Genomic DNA, 22011 nt, shown 5'->3' on the forward strand with positions numbered 1-22011 from the left:
CGGGGGAGGGGGGGGGGGGGGGGAATTACTGTGGAAACGCGTGTGCGCTGTTGATGAGATTGTTTAACTTTTAATAATTCATGATATTTTAAAATATCATGAATTATTAAAATTGATTTTTAATAATAGTATATTAAAACGATATAAAAATATAAAAAAATTAATTTAAAACTAAAAAAACTTAAAAAATATAATTAGACAACAAGTAAAGTGGAGTCTTAATCTCTGTTTTTTTAGTATAGAGAATTTAGGTCTTTTTTAAAAAAAAACAAGAGGTTTTGGGGTCTAAAAGGGCTTGCATTTACCTAATAAGGTGGTGAAATATGGTGGAATACTACAGCTTGGCAAGGGAATTGGCGGTGGTTGCTTTGCTAATTTTGGCTATTCTTGTTGCCAAAGGCTGGATTTTTACCTGTTTTACAGCGTCTCTATTTAGTAGGAAAATTGTTTGAGTTGTTAACGGTTGATGTTTGTTATTTTATGTCTTTCCCTTTAAACTTTGTGGGTTATATTTAGAATTGAATTATAAAAAATAAAATCATAGTTATTAAACTTTATTTTACAAGAATTTCATAAGAGTTAAGTTTCTTTTTGAAATTATTTTAAATATTAATTTAATATATTGATTTGATATCTGATTGATATAATATAATATGAGTGAAATTCAACAAAACTAAGTCTAAATAATTAAAATGATAAAGTTTGGTGAATTTTTTTAATTTGAATTAACTAGATAAACTAGTGTAAAATTTAAAAATAAAATCTTTGAAAGATAATTCGAAACAAATTTAGTTTCGCTTAGTTTACCTAAATCAAAGCTTTATGCTAATTAAAGCATTAATATCATGATATTTGAGCCTAAATATCATGTGTCCCACCGTGATTTAGGAGAGAATCGTCCATTCATGAAAAAGTTATTTTTTTAGAAAAAGAAAAAGGAAAGAAAACAAACCATTCTTTCCATAAGGCCATGATTGGATTCCATTTGAGAAAGAAGTAAGCATTCTTCCCGTAGGGCCATTAAGCATTTAATTAAGTTCCTAAACGGCGGGAGTAGTTTTTTCTTTTTAAAATTGTTAAATATTAAATTAATATTTTTTTTTTATTTTAATATATTGATATTTTAAATAAATAAATAAAAACGCGCTAAGCTAGATAATAAAACAGCATGTCGATTAGAAGAATCAAACGGTGGAAAATCAAGATCAAGAAGAAAGAAGAAGAGGATTTTGGGACAAAGGCAAACAAATTTTTTGTCAATAATCAAAACAAGCCGCCTAATTTATGGACAAACGCGAGGATATTTCTTTAATGGGACCCATATGGCATTCTGATTAGAATCAAACGGTGGAAAATCAAGATTAAGAAGAGGATTTTGGGACAAAAGTGGAAAGGGGCATGGCTAAGCTGGATGATGGGGGAATGTGGACAGCTCAGCAGAGAGAGAGAGAGAGAGAGAGAGAGAGAAGGTAGGGCCCAACAAGTCATGAAAGTAGTTCAGAGTCAAGTGGGGGTTTCTGTGACAGGATAATTGAAAAGACAAAGGGTGAAACACAAGTTAAAGTGACTATCAACGTGGTATTGATGATGTTTGACTGCGTTTTGGTCTTTTTTGTTCGCTTTCTGCAAGGCGTGGTCTTTGGGCTTGGTTCCAGCTGTTCAGTATCGTACATTTTACTGTAACCATGATCATTAAATGTACTTGTCTTGTCACCATGTTTTTTTAAAAAAAATCTAGGTTGATGAATTATTCAGTTAATTTGTGGGTTATAAGGTAAATTAGAATTGTTTTTAATTAAAATTACATCTTAAAAAAAAAACATTTGGTTTTGATTAGTGGAACTTGATCGGGTTATTAAAAACTTGATTGTGTAAATTGAGTTTTAATAGATTAATGTCTTGTATATATACTTTTTTAAGCCTGATAATATGATTGATCAAAGACATGCCACGTGTTAGGTGAATTAATCTAGATCGGATTAATTTCTAATTTATTTTTGTTGAAAAATGACTTAACTTAGGCCATAATTCAAAGGTTAACCTGTTGAGTCGATTGCGTTTTATAATATTGATCTTAATTCTATAGTTTTTAATTTCAATATAGAAATCAACTCGAGGCAAGTTTTATGTTATGGGTTAAATAGATCGACGCGGGTTAACTCGAATTAACCTAATTTTTTATCTTATAAAAAAATAAAAATGACATCATTTTAAAAAGAAAATTAAAGAAAAACGTCAACGGGTTTTGATCAAGTTGTGGGTCATTCTTGATTTTTAATCAAGTTACACCGAGTCAATTATTTCTATGTTTTTGTTAAAATTCGATCTAATCTAAACCTAGAGTCAATCGGATCTCAAGTCAACCCACCAATCCAGATTGAGTTTTAAAACAATGCATGCGTGGTTTAATTAGAAACCCAACTTGAATCATGTTTATATCTCATGCGTGGTTTAATTAGAAACCCAACTTGAATCATGTTTATATCTCAAGTTTTTCAAGTCAATTTGTTATATGTGTCAAGTTTTAAAATCCATGCACGAATGAAAAATGATGAATTTGATATTTGGCACTATACAAGGTTCAAGAAAGAAGGGATCTAGCTCATTTATTTGTTTTTCAACAAATTGACTATAATTTAGTCTATTAAAAATAAGTGATTTATTTTTTTATTATAAAAAATTATTAGATATATTGTTCGTGCTTCGCTATGGATCGAGAAAAAAACATTTGACATAAAAAAGTTCTAGATTTAAAAAAAACCCAAGTATCGAGTCATTCGTTCAAATGACAATTTAAATAATATAAAACAACAAAAAATAAATTGACAAAAAAAGATTAAAAGAACCATACATGAGCTTACCTAGATTATTAAACAACTCAATGCTAACCTAATAGAAGGAAAACCACAAAAAAAAAGCAAAACTTGAAAACAAAAAAGAGATGAAAACATCATATTAAAAAAATAGGGAAAAAACCAAGAAAACTCAGACGAACTTCTTAAACCTAGTCTAATATTAAAAACTTGCAACTTCTTAAATCATGGATCAAAGTTCGATAAAAATACTTAATTGTTAAACATTTTAATTTTGAAGGATGATTGAAAAAATATTAAAAAATAAACTTGTAAAAGTAAAAAAAAAAAAAAGAAGAACAAAAGGAATGAGAATAAAATTTGAGAGAAAAACAGATAAAAATGATGAAATTTGAAAAAAAAAAAAATAATCTCAAACAAAATCATAGGGTATAAAATTAAAAAACATTTATAATTTGATATATTATTTATAGATTAAGAAATGGTAGGAGGTGATGCTAAAAAAGGTTATAAATAGCTAACCCAATAGAATCAAAAAAAAAAAAAGAAAACAAAACAAAAAAAAGATTAAAATTAAGCTAAAGAAAGGAAGAAAAAAAACTCGAAGCAAACCCGGATGAATCTCCTGAACCTGATCTAATCTCTAAAACCTGTAAATTGTGAAATCCTGGATCTGGGTTTAATTAAAAAAACCTAACTCTCAACAAATTTAATTTTTAAGGATGAGTAACGTAAAAACCATTAATAAAAAAACTTGTAAAAGAAAAACAACAACAACAACAAAAATAAAGATAAAATTTAATAAAAAAAACTCTAGGAGGATGAAATTTGAAAAAAAATAAAAATGACCCAAAATAAAATAAATTATAATTAAAAAAATGAGAATGAAATTTAAAAGATTAAAAAATTATAGGAGAATGAAATTAAAAATAATTATAATTAATATGGTGATGCAGTCTCATTAACTGGCTCACAAATTATTAATGCAACACCATCTTTCTCGTCAATGACTACTTCCTGAATGAGCACCTACTTCTCTTTTTTATTGTCTATGTTCACTAACCTCTTTATTAATAGTATAATGAGACATAATAATTAATTATTTAATTTTTAATATGCTCTTATTATTATATTATTTTTCACGAGATAAATTAATATGATTAAAATAAATAAATAACTCAGGTAATAAAGTAAATATTTGAGATGAAACATTCATCTTTAACTAGTTTACGAAGAGCATACCACACAAGCTACAAAAATCCATGGTTCTTTGCTTGCTCTACTCGTCTCCCCGTACATTTTTTTCGGCCTTTATATCCCTTGCTATTTACTAATTTAAACATTAAATAGTTACTGTTTCGACCGAGAACTTGTACTTAGTCTTTCACTTTAAAAAACAGTCTTTCAATATTATCCCACCAATCTATTAGACTAATAATTAAGTCAAATCACTCTTCCAATGAAGATCACAGCCGTCCAAACCTGAAGTTTTCACGGCTTCATCACTTGCCAGCATGTTCCAATAGTGTACGGGCTACCAAATTAATGAGGCAGGTACAGTATATTTTAGCACTCCACTCAAAATTATCAGAAACCGAACCTTATAGAATTGATATCCTCTGCCATCTTGCTAGCTACTGTACTGGAGTTGTGATTTAAAAAATATATATTTTTTTAAAAATATATTAAAATAATATTTTTTTAAAATTATTTTGATATTAACATATTAAAATAATTTAAAAATATAAAAAATTAATTTTAAATAAAAAAATTAAAATTAAAAAAAACACGATTCTTAAAAGTCATCTAATGTTGCATCCCCCAGGCCAGCCCGTCGGTAGTGTATGGTTATTAGATGGGTTTGCTTTTAGCAAAAATGACATCACAGGCCTAGTCCATTTTCATGGATTCCAAATGCTCCTCAACTTATTTCTGTTCACCATCTTTTACCTAGGACTTGGTCCGAATGTCTTTTTTTGGGAACAGGGTTTTGGTTTGGGGCCATTATGAACTAAGGCCTACCAAACTTTCTGAGCACGAGCTCTCATCATGCCAGGAATTTGTTCAAATGCGATCTGTAAATCCAATGACTTCTTTTCCGGTGTTGCCCTTATTCTACTCTCCGAGCAAACTTGGAAGAGATGAACTTTCCAAGCTTTTGATTCATTCATCTATGGCGGGGTTGCCTGCATTCCTAGCCCTCCTCTTTACTGAGATCGAAGTATCAGAAAACTTGACAGTGAGAACTAAGGAAGCATGAACAGTTACCACTGCTGGGACTTGCGACTGAGAGACATTGGAGAGCAGAGTGGATCTTATCTTTCCCAAAAAATAAAAAAAAAAGTTAGATTTTTTCTTTTCCAAATTAAAACTTTATTGCTTTAAGTTCATATCTCATCTTGAAAACACCAGCTTCTTACAAATTTCTTGCTGTGTAATCCCAGAGGCAGGCAGGCAGGCAGCCCTAATGCCACAAGTCTCATCACGTATTTTCATCAAACACCACCAACAATTTAGTATTTTTTTTTATGGGTCTACCATTGCTTGTACATATAAGAAATATTCAAATTTTTTTTTTTTGATTTATGTGGGGTGTCCGGGCCAGCTTGCACGCACCACGACTATTCCCCACAATAAAAAAGAAGAAGAAATATTCAAATTTATTTCTCAAATAATATCAACAATTTATGACATTAACTTTGTGGAATGGATCTTTCTAAAAAAATCTTAATCTAATCACCATTGTACTATTAGATATTTATGAAAAGTTTGGAATTCAAAATTATCTAATTATTACATCAATAATCAACACAAAATAACAATAATTAATCCTATAGCAGTTTCTCTAAGCTAACAATAATTAATTCAATAACAATTGAATTTAATTAAGAAGTTTTAATGAAATTTTACATTTAAGATATTTTAAGTGTTAAGAGATTTAATATATAAAAATAAATCAAATATTAACTTTTCTGTTTCATTACACTAAAGAGAAAAAAATAGTATAAAATAATTATTTATCTATTTTTTTAATAGATATTTGAATAATTAAGACCAATGCAATGCAATGCAAGTACTCTAAACAAAATTAAATTGTATTTTTTTAATATTTAAATTGAATTTATTTATTAATTAGATTTAAATTAATCAGAAATAGAAAATTTGTTACAAACAGTATTTAAGCCTTAATTAAAATACACATTATAAAGACAACTAGATACATGACCCGCACGATGCCGCGGGTTATTTTTTTTGTATAAAAAATATTAAAAAAAAAATTTAAAAATCTTGGGGTTTTCTACAAAGTTATACTCAAGAATCTTGATTTGGCTGCAACGCCTGACCTAAGAGTAATATTTATAATAATAATAATAAAATTAAACTTGCATGACCCAAGTTTAAGTGATCATGTCTGCAATACCGGACCTAAGAATATTGGATGTGGATCTGGCTATAAGTTCGTGTCATAAAAGTGTGATAATTAAATAGATTAATGAAAAAAAAAAAGAAAAAAAATCAACAGGAAGGAAAAACCTAATGAAGAAAAGGAAAAAAATTGAATTAATTGGGTTAACCCTTTAAACCAGGTTATCTCGTAAAACTTGGGATTCGCGTCATGAAAGTTTGATAACTAAATAGAAAAAAAAAATGACGGATTTACCCAGAATTAACCAGGTTAACCCATCAAACCAAGTTAACCCGTCAAACCTAGGATACGTGTCATGAAAGTATGAAAGTCTGATAATTAAATAGAAAGAAAATTAACTTTAACAAACTAAACTAAATGAAAAAAATAACTCGTCAAAAATTAAAAAGAAAAAACAAAACAAAAAAATAGTTATATAATATAATTATAATTATAATTATAATGAAAAAACGTGGGGAAAATTTAAAAAAACAAAAAAAAAAACGTGGGGAAAGCTAAAGCTAAAGCTAAATTCTCAACCAACTCAATATTGAAAAAATAAATTTAACAAAGATAATTTAAAAAAAAACATGTGGGGAAAACACTGTAGCCAAACAAAAACCATGTAAGGGAAACACTGTAGTAATCCATAGTGTTTTTTTTTTTAAAAAAACTACAAAGCTAAGTTCTCAACCAGCTCAATATAAAAAAAAAACCGACAAAGACTATTTAAAAAAAACAAAAAGTCAATTTTGGGTAAAAGAAATGAAAAAAAAACATGTAAAAAAAAAAGAAACAAAAACCGACAAAGACCATGTAAGGGAAACACTGTAGTAATCCATAGTGTTTTTTTTTTTAAAAAAACTACAAAGCTAAGTTCTCAATCAGCTCAATATAAAAAAAAACCGACAAAGACTATTTAAAAAAAACAAAAAGTCAATTTTGGGTAAAAGAAATGAAAAAAAAACATGTAAAAAAAAAAGAAACAAAAGCGGAAAAAAAACACGTGGGGGAAGCTATAGTGTTTAAAAAAAAAGAAAAGAAAAATTAAATTTTCAAATAGCTTAATAGTAAAAACATAAAATCAACAAAAATAATTCTGAAAAAAACAAAAAAAAAAAGAAGAAAATATGTAAAAAATGATAATTTTGGGAAAAAAGAAAAACAAATAAAAAAATAAAAAAAAATGTGGGGAAAGCTAAAGCTAGATTATCAGCCAGCTTAATATTGAAAAAATAAATTTGATAAAGATAATTTTTTTAAAAAATATATGGGAAAACACTGCAGCAAAACAAAAATTATGTAGAGGAAACACTGTAGCAATCCATATTTTTTTTTAAAAAAAACTACAAAGCTAAATTCTCAACCAACTTAATATAAAAAAATAAAATCTACAAAGACCATTTTGAAAAAAAAAGAATAAAGAAATCATAAAAAAAAGAGAAAACAATGTATGAGAATATTATAGCAATCCACAATGTTTTAAAGAAAAAAAAATTAAATTTTCAACCAACTCAATATTTAAAAATAATTAGCAAAGATAATTTTGAAACAAAAAAAATTAAAAAAAAAGAAACAAAAAAAAAGAAGAAGAAATCAATTTTGGGTTAAAAAAAAACTACAAAGCTAAATTCTCAACCAACTTAATATAAAAAAAATAAAATCTACAAAGACTATTTTGAAAAAAAAAAGAAAAAATAATAATTTATGAGAATATTATAGCAATCCACAATGTTTTAAGGAAAAAAACTACATAGTTAAATTTTGAACCAGCTTAATATTTTAAAAAATTAGCAAAGATAATTTTGAAACAAAAAATTAAAAAAAAAAAAGAAGAAGAAGAAGAAATCAATTTTGGGTAAAAAAAAGGAAAAAAAAACATGTAAAAAAAAAACCAAAAAAAAAAACCCTGCTGCTACAGTAAAAAACCCACGCGTTTTAGAGTTCTTACTAGTTACATAACCTGCGCGATGCCGCGGGTTATTTTTTTCATAAAAAATATATTAAAAAACTAAAATTTAAAAGTTTTGAGTTTTTCTGCAAAGCTATACCCAAAAGTCTTGGATTGGGCTGCAACGCCTGATCTAAAAATAATATTTATAATATTAATAATAACATTAAACTTACATGATCCAAGTTTAACTGAACCTGACTGCAACACTGGATTCAAGAATATTGGATGTGGGTCCGGCTATAAGATCGTTTCATAAAAGTGTGATAATTAAATAGATTAATTAAAAAAACCAACAGGAAGAAAAAAACTAATAAAGAAAAAGAAAAAAAAATTGAATTAATTGGGTTAACCCTTCAAACCAAGTTAACCCGTAAAACCTGAGATTCGCGTCATGAAAGTTTGATAACTAAATAGAAAAAAAAATTGACGGGTTTACCTAGATTTAACTGGGTTAACCCATCAAACCAAGCTAACCCGTTAAGCCTATGATACGTATCATGAAAGTATAAAAATTAAATAGAAAGAAATTTAACATCAACAAACTAAACTAAATGAAAAAAATTAATGAAAAAGAAAAAAATCCGGGTTAACTCGTCAAATCAGGTTAACCCATCAAACTCGAGATCCGTATCATGAAAATCTGATAACTAAATAAAAAAAAATAACATTAATAAACTAAATTAAACAAATAAATATTTATTAAAAAAAAATAAAAAATAAAAACAGTTCTATAATAATAATAATAATATAACAATTATAATAATATAATATATTAATAAGTGAAAGGATGTGAAAGGTGTGGGGAAGCTACAGTGTTTTCCCCACGCTTTTTAGTATATTGTTAATAAATTTAACATCAACAAACTAAACTAAATGAAAAAAATTAATGAAAAAGAAAAAAATTCGGGTTAACTCGTCAAATCAGGTTAACCCATCAAACTCGAGATCCGTATCATGAAAATCTGATAACTAAATAAAAAAAAATAACATTAATAAACTAAATTAAACAAATAAATATTTATTAAAAAAAATAAAAAATAAAAACAGTTCTATAATAATAATAATAATATAACAATTATAATAATATAATATATTAATAAGTGAAAGGATGTGAAAGGTGTGGGGAAACTACAGTGTTTTCCTCACGCCTTTTAGTATATTGTTAATATATGATCCCAAGGGGATAAACTTGTCATGTTAGACATAAACTGATCAGGTGATTCCTTCCAGAACACTCAAACGTACATTCCAACTCACTTGCAACCAAAAATGATTAGAAAAAACACATCCTGAACCCCATCCCATGCAAGTAACCAATAAAATCACCTCAAAGACCCAAAAAAAAACCCCAAAGAAACCTGCTTTATATGCTCTCCTCCACTCCTTCCTCCTCAATTCCCTCTCTCCTTCAGATCCCACTTAAAAACCATTTCAGGAACCCCAAAGAGGTGCAAACTTTGGTGCCAAAATGAGAGAAATCCTTCACATTCAAGGGGGTCAATGTGGGAATCAAATTGGGGCCAAGTTTTGGGAGGTGATCTGTGATGAACATGGGATTGATCAGTCAGGGAGGTACAGTGGAGACTCAGATCTTCAATTGGAGAGGATTAATGTGTATTACAATGAAGCAAGTGGTGGAAGATATGTGCCACGTGCTGTTCTTATGGATCTTGAACCTGGTACCATGGATTCAGTCAGATCTGGTCCTTTTGGACAGATTTTTAGGCCTGATAACTTTGTTTTTGGCCAATCCGGTGCTGGTAATAACTGGGCTAAAGGGCATTACACTGAAGGAGCTGAATTGATTGATTCTGTTCTTGATGTTGTCAGGAAAGAAGCTGAAAATTGTGATTGCTTGCAAGGTAATTTTTTAAAAAGATGTCTTTTTTAGTGCCTTTTGTGTTGTTTTGATTGAACCCTTATGAGTTTTGTTTATTTTGCTTGTTTGATATTGCATTGGGAGGGATTAATGCTTTGAGAAATGGCTTTTGGTTGTTTTGATCGGATATATCTATTTTTTAAAATGGTTTTGGTTAGTTTGTTAGAATACAAAGAATACAAGTGGGTTTGATTGGATCTGGTCTTATATTCAGGTTTTTTGAGATTTTTCTTGGTGCCGTTGATTTTTTGTATTATGAAAATGAGGAGCTTTTCATTTTTATTTTGTTTGGCTTGCTGGGAAGCTAAACGTGTGTTTATGATGGTGCCTCCATGACTCGTTCTTTCATGGTGCTCAATGACATCGTAATGCTGGACTAAATCCTGTTTTCTGGTTTTGCTGACTGCTCCATATGCTAGGCTAGTTCTGAATTTTTTTTGGCTGGAAACTTGTGTCGTTGGTTTTCACAGCTGATAACAGATAATGAGAAAATGATCTTCCGGGACTTGAAGTATGTAACAAGGTCTATTTAGATTCAAGTGTGGTTTATACTCATGGTTGGAAGTTTGGTTTCTATCTTTTTCATGATTTGGTTTTCGTTTGCAATTTTCCGTGTTTCTCTTTAATTTGTGGTCATTTGATTGCTGTACCATTATTGTTGTTTCTCTTAAATTTAAGGTCTATCTAGAACTGTCCTTTCTCATTGATGCTACATTTTTAGTTTTCCTGTCTGTTTTCAAGAATCATTTAATATATTTGGTGGAACAGGATTTCAAGTTTGCCATTCTTTGGGTGGAGGCACTGGTTCTGGCATGGGAACTCTTCTTATTTCTAAAATTCGTGAGGAGTATCCTGATCGCATGATGTTGACATTTTCCGTCTTCCCTTCACCCAAGGTATCTGACACTGTTGTTGAACCATACAATGCAACTCTTTCTGTCCACCAGCTTGTAGAAAACGCTGATGAATGCATGGTTTTGGACAATGAAGCTTTGTATGACATCTGCTTCCGCACTCTCAAGCTTGCTACCCCCACTTGTAAGTTAATTGAAAGCGCTTTCTGTGAACTGAAAGACATAATTTAAAGATATTAAATCTGGAATTAATTAAAAGAACCATCTGGCCTTTTCTACCTAAAGATTGAAAATGAATGTTGAGATGGACAACAATAATAAAATGCTTAGTTCTTAGTTGGCTGCTCACTTCTCGTTCTCATTGGTGGTTGATAGGGAATTGATTGCTTGTGACTTCTTATTTTTTATTGGTATTTAAATCCACATGGTTTGCTGTCTCTCCTTGCCTCTAACCTAGACAACCACCACCCCCTATGCCCCACAAATAAAGATTACAACAACAACTTCTATTGTACAGCTTGCTGTTCACTTAGTCTTCTTCCCTCTTCCAGAATATGCAATATCTTCAGCTCAATTTGATTGCAGATAATACACATGTAATTCATACGAACAGATGCATGATATGTGTACATGAACATGCCCAAACACATGCATGTATGTTCCATGTAAGGTTTTGAAGCATCATGATCTGACTCTGGTACCTTATGTTTTGTTTTGCCATATCCCAGTTGGGGATCTTAACCATCTCATTTCTGCCACCATGAGCGGTGTCACATGCTGCCTTCGCTTCCCAGGACAGCTGAACTCTGACCTACGAAAGCTCGCAGTTAACCTTATCCCATTCCCTCGTCTTCATTTTTTCATGGTTGGATTTGCACCCTTGACATCAAGAGGATCACAGCAATACCGTGCTCTGACTGTGCCTGAACTAACCCAGCAAATGTGGGATGCCAAGAACATGATGTGTGCTGCTGACCCACGTCATGGCCGTTATCTAACTGCTTCAGCCATGTTCCGTGGTAAGATGAGCACTAAAGAGGTCGATGAACAAATGATAAATGTCCAGAACAAGAACTCTTCATACTTTGTTGAGTGGATTCCCAACAATGTCAAGTCCAGTGTCTGTGACATCCCACCAAAGGGTCTGAAGATGGCATCCACTTTCATAGGGAATTCAACCTCAATCCAGGAGATGTTCAGGCGTGTCAGTGAACAATTCACAGCTATGTTCAGGCGCAAGGCTTTCTTGCACTGGTACACTGGCGAGGGAATGGATGAGATGGAATTTACCGAGGCTGAGAGTAACATGAACGATCTGGTTGCTGAGTATCAGCAATACCAGGATGCAACTATCGATGAAGAGGAGTACGAGGAGGAAGAGGAAGAGGAACATGATACTTAAGATAGCTTGAAATTCTTTTCACCATGTCTGAAGTATGTATTTCCCTGGCTCTATTTAAGTGAGTGGTATGTTTCTCATTGGGGGGTCAAACTAGATTGACTTGCTGATGTATGGGTTGTGGTTCCTTGTATTGAAGATGGGATTTCGTGACTCCTTTTGCATTTAAATTTGAATGATGGATGTCTTGTATTTAGTAGACGAGTGTTTGGTCATCTATCACTTCAAACTTGTAGCATTTTTCCTTGGATTAATTTGTGTGATAGGCATGGTTTTATTAGCAAGGCAGGTTCTCGCGGCATTATAAATGCCATTAGTGTTGCAAGGTGGGAATTGTAATTTTTTTTCCTATTTGAGTGTATATCCTTAGTTTTTCTATTTGAATGTTTGTATCTTTAAAAACTTGCAATGAGTGCTTTTAATTTTGAAATCTAACAAATATCAACTTCGATCATATTCGATCAAATTAAGTAAAATTAAAATTAGAACAACAAAACAATTTAACAATTTATTTACATTAAAAGAACACCAATTTTTTTTTTTTTTTTTAAATCGTGGAGACCATAACCGACTAGATAAGATAATGAAAAGGAAACAGAATAAATAAAAATATAGGGTTTATGGACAACCAGATGCCAATCAGAGCCAGAAGGCTCTGCAACACAAATCTTGCAATGGGCTAGGATCAAAGGCAGTGGCCAGGGCACAAATGATGGCTAGAAAACTTGCAGTAGCCAACAATTTTGTGGCTATCCATATCAATTCTTTGGGGTACTACAAAGAGACTGGTAAACTACGTAAAGCATTGATCATTGATGTAGTATGTACGCAGGAACTCTTCCTATATATGGCGATGGATCGACAGTCCAAGAATTTAGTCTTCGAAGGAAACTTGCTGCCGTCCAATGCCCATGTCTTTGGGGTACCCAAGACAAGGCTGGTAGATTACGCATGCACCAAGAGTCGTAAGAACAAGGAAATGCCAATGAGTTGTTCCTTGCTTGTTAATATCTGGAATAATTTTATTTTCTTGCAATATTTTTTATTACAAACTCGTGAAAGTAACACCAACCATGCATGAACAAGGAAAATTCAGAATTTAACTGTGGAATTGTGCTCTAAGTTTCTCAACAATGGACTTGTCGACATTATAAGCCTTGGCTAGAACATCATCACCAATGGGTGGATTGGTTCCAAATATATTGCTAGGAATAGCAATAAAACCAGGGTTCTGGCTGTTCAAAGAAGCAATAGCAGCAGCAGTTCCGTTGCCCACATTACTCAAGAAATGAGCAAGTCCTATGGGAAAAACAAAGACATCTCCCTGCTCAAGGACCTTGGAAAAGAGCCTGTTTTCCGGTGAAGAGGACACAAACCCAACAAGGAGGCTGCCTTCCAAGACGGTAAGAATCTCACTTGCACGAGGGTGAATGTGAGGAGTGACGAGACCACCATGTGCGAAGTCAAAGCGAATGAGTGTGAGTCCAAGGGTGTTTAGGCCTGGTATTTGGGCGACAGAAGCTGAGGTTACAGAGGAGCCAGAGGGGTTTGATGTGTTGCCAGGAACATGGAAGCCTCCAGAGAAAAAATTATCAGGCTTTACCAACTTCGGATCCAGGCAAGCTAGGCCATAATCGCAAAAGAATTTGTTAGTGGAAGTACTCACTTGACTTGGCTAATTTTTCAACAAAATATTTTTGGCCAGCTTTCTCGCGTTGAGAATTTTTGCTGCCGGATCATTGACGCCCAAAATGATCATTCATGAGAATTACTCTTCCTATAAAATCCCTACTTGATATGATAATAAAATCAGAAAAACTTAATAATTTTTTGTAAATACTGTTCTCAAAGTCTGAAATTACGCCACCCATATGTATCTTGGACCAGTATATATGAGCGTGACTCAAATACAAAATGGATTGAAATAACTTAAAATAAAATGAAAGCATAATTAATTTCTTGAATATGATTAAAGCTAATTAATTGCAGTGTAATTTGAGTAAATCAATTAGACCCCCACCTGAGCTAGTAGGATCTGCAACACAGAAATCTTGCAATGGACCAGGCTCAATGCCCGCAGCGGCCAAGGAACAGGAGATGGCTAGGAAGCTAACAATCACCAATATCTGGGAAGCCATTTGGATTGCTTGAGGTTGGAGATTGAGGCAGAAACAGAAGTGACTGGAGATTTGAGTGTAATTCTTTCAAGGAATAATATGTATAGTGAATTTTGTAGGGTAGATATGGATTTATTTTAATTTCTTTACGATTTGAGAATCGATGCATTAAGTTCTTATTTGGTTTCGGATATTATGTGGGAATAAATTTGTTAGCTAAGAAATTAAAATCTCAGATTCGAAGAATATGGAAAGGTAAAAAGGAAAATGAAATTCAGTAGTCAAATTCTGTAATGGATATTATATATTAAAACAGAGAAAGAAATCAATTATATTTATAATAAGATAAATCAATCAATTCCATAAACTTCTCTAACAAATCCCAAGATTTATCTCCATTATTTTTTTGGTTGATTCTTGCGTGTAAAGTCAAGATACTTTCCAGTAATTAAAACCCCCCTCAAATCTGTCCTTATGCTCGTTTAAAATCTCAAAATTTAAAAGTTTAGTATTGATTATTTTTTAAAATATTTTTCATTTTAAAATGTATTAAAATAATATTTTTTATATTTTAAAAATTATTTTTAAATAATTTAAAAATATCAAAAAAATATTAATTTGAAACAAAAAAAATAAAAAAATTTTAAATTTTTTTAAAAGCACTTTCAAAACACAATTTCAAATACAATGTATTTAATAATTGTTTTATAATATATATAAAATAAATAAAAATATATTTAATTAAAAAGACACCAACATAAAATAAATTGTATCTTGAATAGTTTTAGAAAGAATTTTTATATTTTTAAAATATATAAAAATATCTATTCTTATTTTATTATCTCTATTTATTTTATCTCAAAACAATTGAATTTTATCTCGTAATAGTAATTCAACGCTACCTAATATTTCTCCTCCTTTCAAATGCCATGATATTCAACCATTTTTCATGATGAAATGAAGAAACCAAGCATGGCACTATGCATATGCTCAGGATGACTTCCTGTTTATTGCTTATTACTTAGTACTACTTGTAGTTTAGTTAAAATAATTTAGTTAGTCCTTGTAGTTTTAGAAACTATATATTTAATCTCCATGTTTTTAAATTCATTTAAAATTCAACCATTTTTCCATTTCATGCTCGTTTTCAACTTATTTTGATTTTTTTCTTTATTTAAAAAAAATAGAAAAGATAAAAAAGAATTAGATAGGATGAAAGAATTTTTTAGTACAAAATACTATTATGGTCAACCCTAATCAAAGGACCATTTAATCATTTTTGATATTATAGAAATTAATTGATTTATTTTATTAAACTAAAAGGACTTAATTATAATTAACATTTGATTGTGGTCAAGCTCCTTGAAAACCTTTCTAGAACATGCCAAATAAAAAAATGAAAGTTTTATTCGGACACTCTTAGCGGCAAGATCAAGCAAGGAGATTCACTGAATTATTATTATATTAAATATTATTTCTATTTTCTTAAAAATAAAATTCCAATGCTTGAGCTTTGACTAATCAAAGATTTGTGTGAGGCCATGCGCAATAACCGAGGAAAGCAGTTTTTCAATGCTTTTGGTTTAAACACAAGGCATCGTAATTAAAATACCTTATGCAATGACTTATAACACATTGACTCTCTGCATATGCTCATGATGACTGCAATAAGCATTGCTCTAAACTTCCATGTCTGAATACTTTTCAACTTAGATTAGGTAAGTTCTTGGTAGTGTTGATAGAAGCAGAGCAATATTTAAAAGCCAAAAACATGAATAATGGTCAAACTTGAATCATATGGTTCCTCAATTACTGATCAAAATAGTTTATGACTCCCACCTGCTGTTGACAAGAAGCTGATCAGCTCGCCTGAATAAAGTCCATCTCTTGCAGGTTCCCCATGCTCAAAAAACAATGGAGATGGCTTCTCTAAACTCTTCCTTGTTGCCATTATTTTTTCTTCTTCTCTTATCTTTCTCATGGTTAACCCTAGCCCATCCCCATGAGGATTTTCTTCAGTGTCTTTCCTTTCATTTTCAAGACTCCACAGCCATTTCTAAGCTCATTTACACCCCAAAAAGCCCCTCATATTCTTCTGTCTTGCAATTCTCGGTTCAAAACAATAGGTTCAATACAACTGCTGATCCAAAACCTGTAGTTATCTTTACGCCAACGAATGTATCCCACGTTCAGGCTGCGATTTATTGCTCCCGAAAGCAAAACTTGCATATTAGAATTCGGAGTGGTGGCCATGATTATGAGGGCCTTTCTTATGTATCATATTCACTCCCATTTGTGATCGTTGATCTAATCAATCTTCGAAAAGTCGCAGTTGATGCAAGGCATAAAACTGCATGGGTCCAGGCTGGTGCATCTGTCGGCGAAGTTTACTATAGAATTGCTGAGAAGAATAGAACTCTTGCCTTTCCAGCAGGAATTTGGCCTACTATTGGTGTTGGTGGTCACATTAGTGGAGGAGGATATGGCATGATGATGCGGAAATATGGCCTTGCTGCTGACAATGTCATTGATGCTCAACTGATTGATGTTAAAGGTAGAATCCTTGACAGAGCATCGATGGGAGAAGATCTATTTTGGGCCATTCGCGGCGGTGGAGGAAATACTTTCGGTGTTGTTGTCGCATGGAAATTGAAGTTGGTTCCAGTTCCACCTACAGTGACTGTCTTCACTGTCCCAAGAACCTTGGAACAAAATGCGACAAAGCTTGTCCATCGGTGGCAATCGGTTGCGAGTAAGCTTCACAAAGATCTCACTATCGCCTTAGTCCTAAGGAGAATCAATTCTAGTGAAGAAGGAAAGACAACAATATTAGCTGCATTCACTTCCTTGTTTCTTGGTGGAGTTGATAGACTCCTTCCATTGATGCAAGAGAGCTTTCCCGAGCTCGGTTTGGTTAAAGAAGACTGCATCGAAATGAGCTGGATCAAGTCTGTCCTTTATGTTGTCGGATTCCCAAGTAATGCATCCTCGGATGTTTTGCTAGGTAGGACTCCTCTAACTAACAGAAACTTCAAAGGAAAATCTGACTATGTGAAAGAACCTATGCCGGAAACTGCATTAGAAGGGATTTGGGAACGATTCCTTGAAGCAGATATCGACACGCCTCAAATGGTCTGGGCTCCTTATGGAGGAAAAATGGATGAGATCTCAGAAACTAGCATTCCATTTCCACATCGATCCGGGAATCTGTACAAGATTCAACACTTGGTGTTTTGGGATGAAGAAGGCAACGAGGCATCTAAGAGGCATATAAGCTGGATCAGAAGGCTTTACGATTACTTAACTCCTTATGTTTCAAAAAACCCTCGAGCTGCATATGTCAATTATAGGGATCTTGACATAGGCATAAACAATATTCAAGGAAACACAAGTTATCGACAAGCAAGTATTTGGGGTATCAAATACTTTGACAATAACTTTGATAGGTTAGTGTCTGTGAAGACTAGAGTTGATCCTACTAATTTCTTTAGAAATGAACAAAGCATCCCACCTCTCATCCTAGCAAAAGGAGGGAGATAGGGAGAGATGAAATTAAATGATAATAAAGATGTCGTCAAAAATAGTTTTTTTCCTTCATTTTTATCACAATTTGTGGCCTGCGATTTCACGCATACACAGTCTAATTAGCTTGGTGAAAAATTGTGTTCCCATATCTTTCACTTTGTCCCTTGGCTAGTTAGCTCAGTGAAAAATTAACATCGGTTATCCAGATTTTGTAATGAAAAAGGCTTTTCCTCTACAGCCAGCACATTCTACAGGTTCTTGCTGCTGAGTATTGCAATTCGACGTAGTGTTTCTGACTGGTTTACTCATAGTTGAAGACAGAAACAGAGAGCTGAAACAGAGGAAAACAGGGTGGTTTCAAAAGGAAAACAGAGAAAACAGAGTAATTTCCAAATCAGAAAGAAAATACAAGGGGTAAATGTTAAAAACTTTGACCATATGAATTAATGGTGAGACTTTAAAACTCCAAACCTTTGAAAATGACTCATAATAACATAGAAATTCCAATGAATTGCAATAGTATAAGCATTCTTTAATTTTATATGTTGATTAAATGTGCTTACATTATTGACTAATTGAAATAATTAAGTAAAAGAAGTTTGGTGAATCAAAATTCAGAAGTTTGGTGAATCAAAATTCAGAACTTTGGGAATTAACTAATCAAAATTGGAAGGAAAAGGTCAGAATCTTGGAAAGAAATTTCAGAAAGGCTCGTTGCATGTGTGGATGATGAGATACCGTTTCGTATACTACGTTATAAAATAGGATCATCTCCATTTGAACACAATTTAATATCTTTCATCTTGATTTGTTGTCAATGCAGATAACCGATAGTCCTGGAGGAAATGCTTTGTTATTTGCAGTCATTCTTCAACTTCAAGTTTCTTGCGACGCAAGTTCAAACATCGATTAATTTACTTTTTCTACTTTTAATCTGTTATTACAAATTTCTCTTTCTTTCTATGGTAGCACTTCTCCTCAGTTCTATAAATAAGATGGTTCCCAGCAGGGCTCTATGCTAAAAATCAAATGATCGAAATGATTTCTCTTAGTTCTTCAATGCTCCCACTTCTGTTTGTTCTTCTCTTTTCATTCTCATGGGTGACTTCAGCTCACACTCATGTAGATTTTATTGAATGTTTTTCCCTTTACTTAGAAGACTCCACAGACATTTCCAAAGTCATTTACACCCAGAATGACTCTTCATATCCTTCTGTGTTGCATTTCGCAATACGAAACCTTAGGTTCAATTCTACTACCCTAAAGCCTCTTGTCATTGTTACACCGACGAATGTATCACACATTCAGGCTGCCATTCGTTGTTCCCAGAAAAATAATTTACAATTTAGAATTCGAAGTGGTGGCCATGATTTTGAGGGTCTCTCTTACATGTCTGTTCTGCCGTTTGTCATCCTTGATCTAATCAATTTTCGATCAGTCACCATTGATGTAACTAATAAAACTGCATGGGTTCAGGCTGGTGCAACTGTAGGGGAACTTTACTACCACATTGCTAAAAAAGGTAGAACACTTGCCTTCCCAGCAGGTATTTGCCCTACTATGGGTGTTGGGGGACACTTGAGTGGTGGAGGGTATGGAGCGCTGCTTCGTAAATATGGTCTTGCTGCGGATAACGTAATTGATGCAGAATTAATTGATGCTAATGGTAGAGTTCTTGATAGAAAATCGATGGGAGAAGATTTGTTTTGGGCCCTTCGAGGAGGTGGAGGAAACAGCTTTGGAGTGGTTATTGCGTGGAAAATAAAATTGGTTGAAGTTCCACCTACGTTGACAGTCTTCAATGTCTTAAGAACCTTGGAGCAAAATGCAACCCAACTTATCCATCGGTGGCAATACATTGCAAACAAGCTCCATGAAGATCTCATGATCACGACATATATAAGAAGAGTTAATTCCAGTCAAGGAAATCCAACAATACAGGCTACATTTGCAGGTTTCTTTCTTGGAGGGGTGGACAAGCTTCTTCAATTGATGAATGAGAGCTTCCCCGAGCTTGGTTTAGCAAAAGATGATTGCCTTGAAACAAGCTGGATTGAGGCTATCATCCTTAACAGATTTCCAGGTAATACATCTTTGGAACTGTTGCTTGATAGGACTCCTCGATTTGTAACAAATTACAAAGCGAAATCTGATTACGTCAAGGAACCTATGCCTGAAATTGCGTTGGAAGGTATATTTGAAAGGTTCTTGGAAGAGGACATTGAAACACCTAGACTGCTATTAGTTCCTTATGGAGGAAAGATGGACCAGATTTCTGAGTCTAGCTCTCCATTTCCACATAGAGCTGGAAATATATACAAGATTGAGCATCAGGTGTCTTGGAGTGAAGAAGGCAAGGAGGCATCTAAAAGGCACGTTGATTGGATTAGAAGGCTTTACAGTTACATGACTCCTTACGTTTCGAAAAATCCTCGAGAAGCATATATCAATTACAGGGATCTTGACATTGGAATGAATAACCTGGCAGGCAACACAAGTTTTAAACAAGCAAGCATTTGGGGCAGGAAGTATTTCAAGAACAACTTTGACAAGCTGGTAAGCGTGAAGACTGCTGTTGATCCTGGTAATTTCTTCAGAAATGAGCAGAGTATTCCACCTCTCTCGTCCTGGTGATCGGAGGGGGATAACACATGACAAGGTTGGAAGAAGATTCATCACACTAATAACATAATTTTCTGTTTTAGATGTCCATAAAGTTTACTTCATCAACATTTATTGCATGGCATTTCATGCATGGTCCAATATTTTGATCATTGTAATAAAAATAAGTATGGTCAATGGAGATATGTGATTTGAATGAATAAAATTTCCTTCTATGATGATCTAAATTGTGAGATTTCATTCAAATTAAATATGATATGTCGCTCTTGTATTCTTGTAATTCGATCTTCTCCCTTGGCATAACGAAAAATTGGTCTTGGTCAATGCCTGCGCTCTTGAAGTGGGATATGTATCAGAGGCTCAAATTCAAGAGAAAATTCAGATGTGTCTAATGAGTCTTCTGGTAAAAAAAAAGAACATAAATTTGAGGGCTAAAATTTTATGTGTGTGTTCTACATGTTTCTTATGAGGTTAGCTGGCTAGCAACAACTGAGGTCAAGAACATGTTCAAATTAAACCTAGAAAATGCTGTTTCGGAATTTTCTCTGGTTATTTTAGGATTCCTTTCTTAATTAGGTTTCAAAGTTTTATTTGATTTAGGTTTTTTCGGCTCCTATTTAAATAGTTTTATATGTTAATTTTCATGAGATTAAACAAATTGGAATAGTCAAGAATTATTGATATTTTTAATTCATCAAAGCAGTTGCAATTTATTTGTTAAAAGTATTTCAGCAGAAGGATTAATCAAGAAAAAACCACAAAAACCAAAAGATAAACCTTGCAGTGAAGTAATTGACTTGTAAACGAGGCATAGCAACAGTGGATGGTCAAGGTGACTGGCCGAAAATTTACTTCGATTCATTTCCCTCGGCATAAGTCTTCCAGATTATGCATCAGTTGAACATGATCATAGGGTAAGCATCAGCAGACACTATTATCTATATTTTTGAGGAAGAGAAACAGAGAGGCAAAACCAAGAAAACAGAGTAGTTTATGAGAAGAAAACAGAGAAAAACAGTGTATTTTTAATATAAAAACAGAGAAAACAGAGAAATTTCAATACTTCGAAGGACAAAGATGACCAAGGGTAGGTGTTGAAAGATCATTCTCTCTATTAAATATTTTTGAAAATGACATAAACTTTATTAATTTAAATGTCTAGAAATATTATAAGCATCCTTCAATGGTTGAATAAACGTGTTCATCTGAACTTCGTTGCATGCTCCAAGATGACGACACACAAGGCCATCATTGAACTGTGCTAAGATGTTTTAGTATTATTTATGAATCAAAATCCAACTGCTTGGACATTGACTAATCAAATTGAAATAGAAAATGTCGAATACTAGAAAAGTAGTACTGTTGTTTTGGACAGCTCCATTCGAGGGAGGAAGTTATAGTAGAGGGACGAAAAGATGAAAAGAAAGAGAAATAATTTTCTG

General features: G+C 32.6%; 4 protein-coding genes across 4 annotated transcripts; 3 read left to right on the forward strand and 1 right to left on the reverse strand.

The window, feature by feature from the left end:
- Nucleotides 1-9383: 9383 nt before the first annotated feature.
- On the forward strand, nucleotides 9384-12683 carry LOC133703387 (tubulin beta chain-like). Its single transcript, XM_062127871.1, has 3 exons — nucleotides 9384-10035; nucleotides 10821-11090; nucleotides 11635-12683. Exons 1-3 carry the CDS (start codon nucleotides 9642-9644, stop codon nucleotides 12306-12308), a joined length of 1338 nt encoding a protein of 445 aa, XP_061983855.1. The 5' UTR covers nucleotides 9384-9641; the 3' UTR covers nucleotides 12309-12683.
- A 632-nt stretch (nucleotides 12684-13315) lies between these two features.
- On the reverse strand, nucleotides 13316-14606 carry LOC133702659 (putative germin-like protein 2-2). Its single transcript, XM_062126965.1, has 2 exons — nucleotides 14326-14606; nucleotides 13316-13928 (listed from the first exon to the last, which is right to left on the reverse strand). The coding sequence occupies exons 1-2, from the start codon at nucleotides 14441-14443 to the stop codon at nucleotides 13405-13407; spliced, it is 642 nt and encodes a 213-aa protein (XP_061982949.1). The 5' UTR covers nucleotides 14444-14606; the 3' UTR covers nucleotides 13316-13404.
- A 1512-nt stretch (nucleotides 14607-16118) lies between these two features.
- On the forward strand, nucleotides 16119-18019 carry LOC133703926 (tetrahydroberberine oxidase-like). Its single transcript, XM_062128673.1, has one exon. It carries the CDS (start codon nucleotides 16337-16339, stop codon nucleotides 17960-17962), a length of 1626 nt encoding a protein of 541 aa, XP_061984657.1. The 5' UTR covers nucleotides 16119-16336; the 3' UTR covers nucleotides 17963-18019.
- Nucleotides 18020-18899: 880 nt separating this feature from the next.
- On the forward strand, nucleotides 18900-20796 carry LOC133703213 (tetrahydroberberine oxidase-like). Its single transcript, XM_062127670.1, has one exon. It carries the CDS (start codon nucleotides 18977-18979, stop codon nucleotides 20579-20581), a length of 1605 nt encoding a protein of 534 aa, XP_061983654.1. The 5' UTR covers nucleotides 18900-18976; the 3' UTR covers nucleotides 20582-20796.
- Nucleotides 20797-22011: the final 1215 nt, after the last annotated feature.

This window comes from Populus nigra, chromosome 9, assembly GCF_951802175.1.
Source record: "Populus nigra chromosome 9, ddPopNigr1.1, whole genome shotgun sequence".
NCBI lineage: Eukaryota > Viridiplantae > Streptophyta > Magnoliopsida > Malpighiales > Salicaceae > Populus > Populus nigra.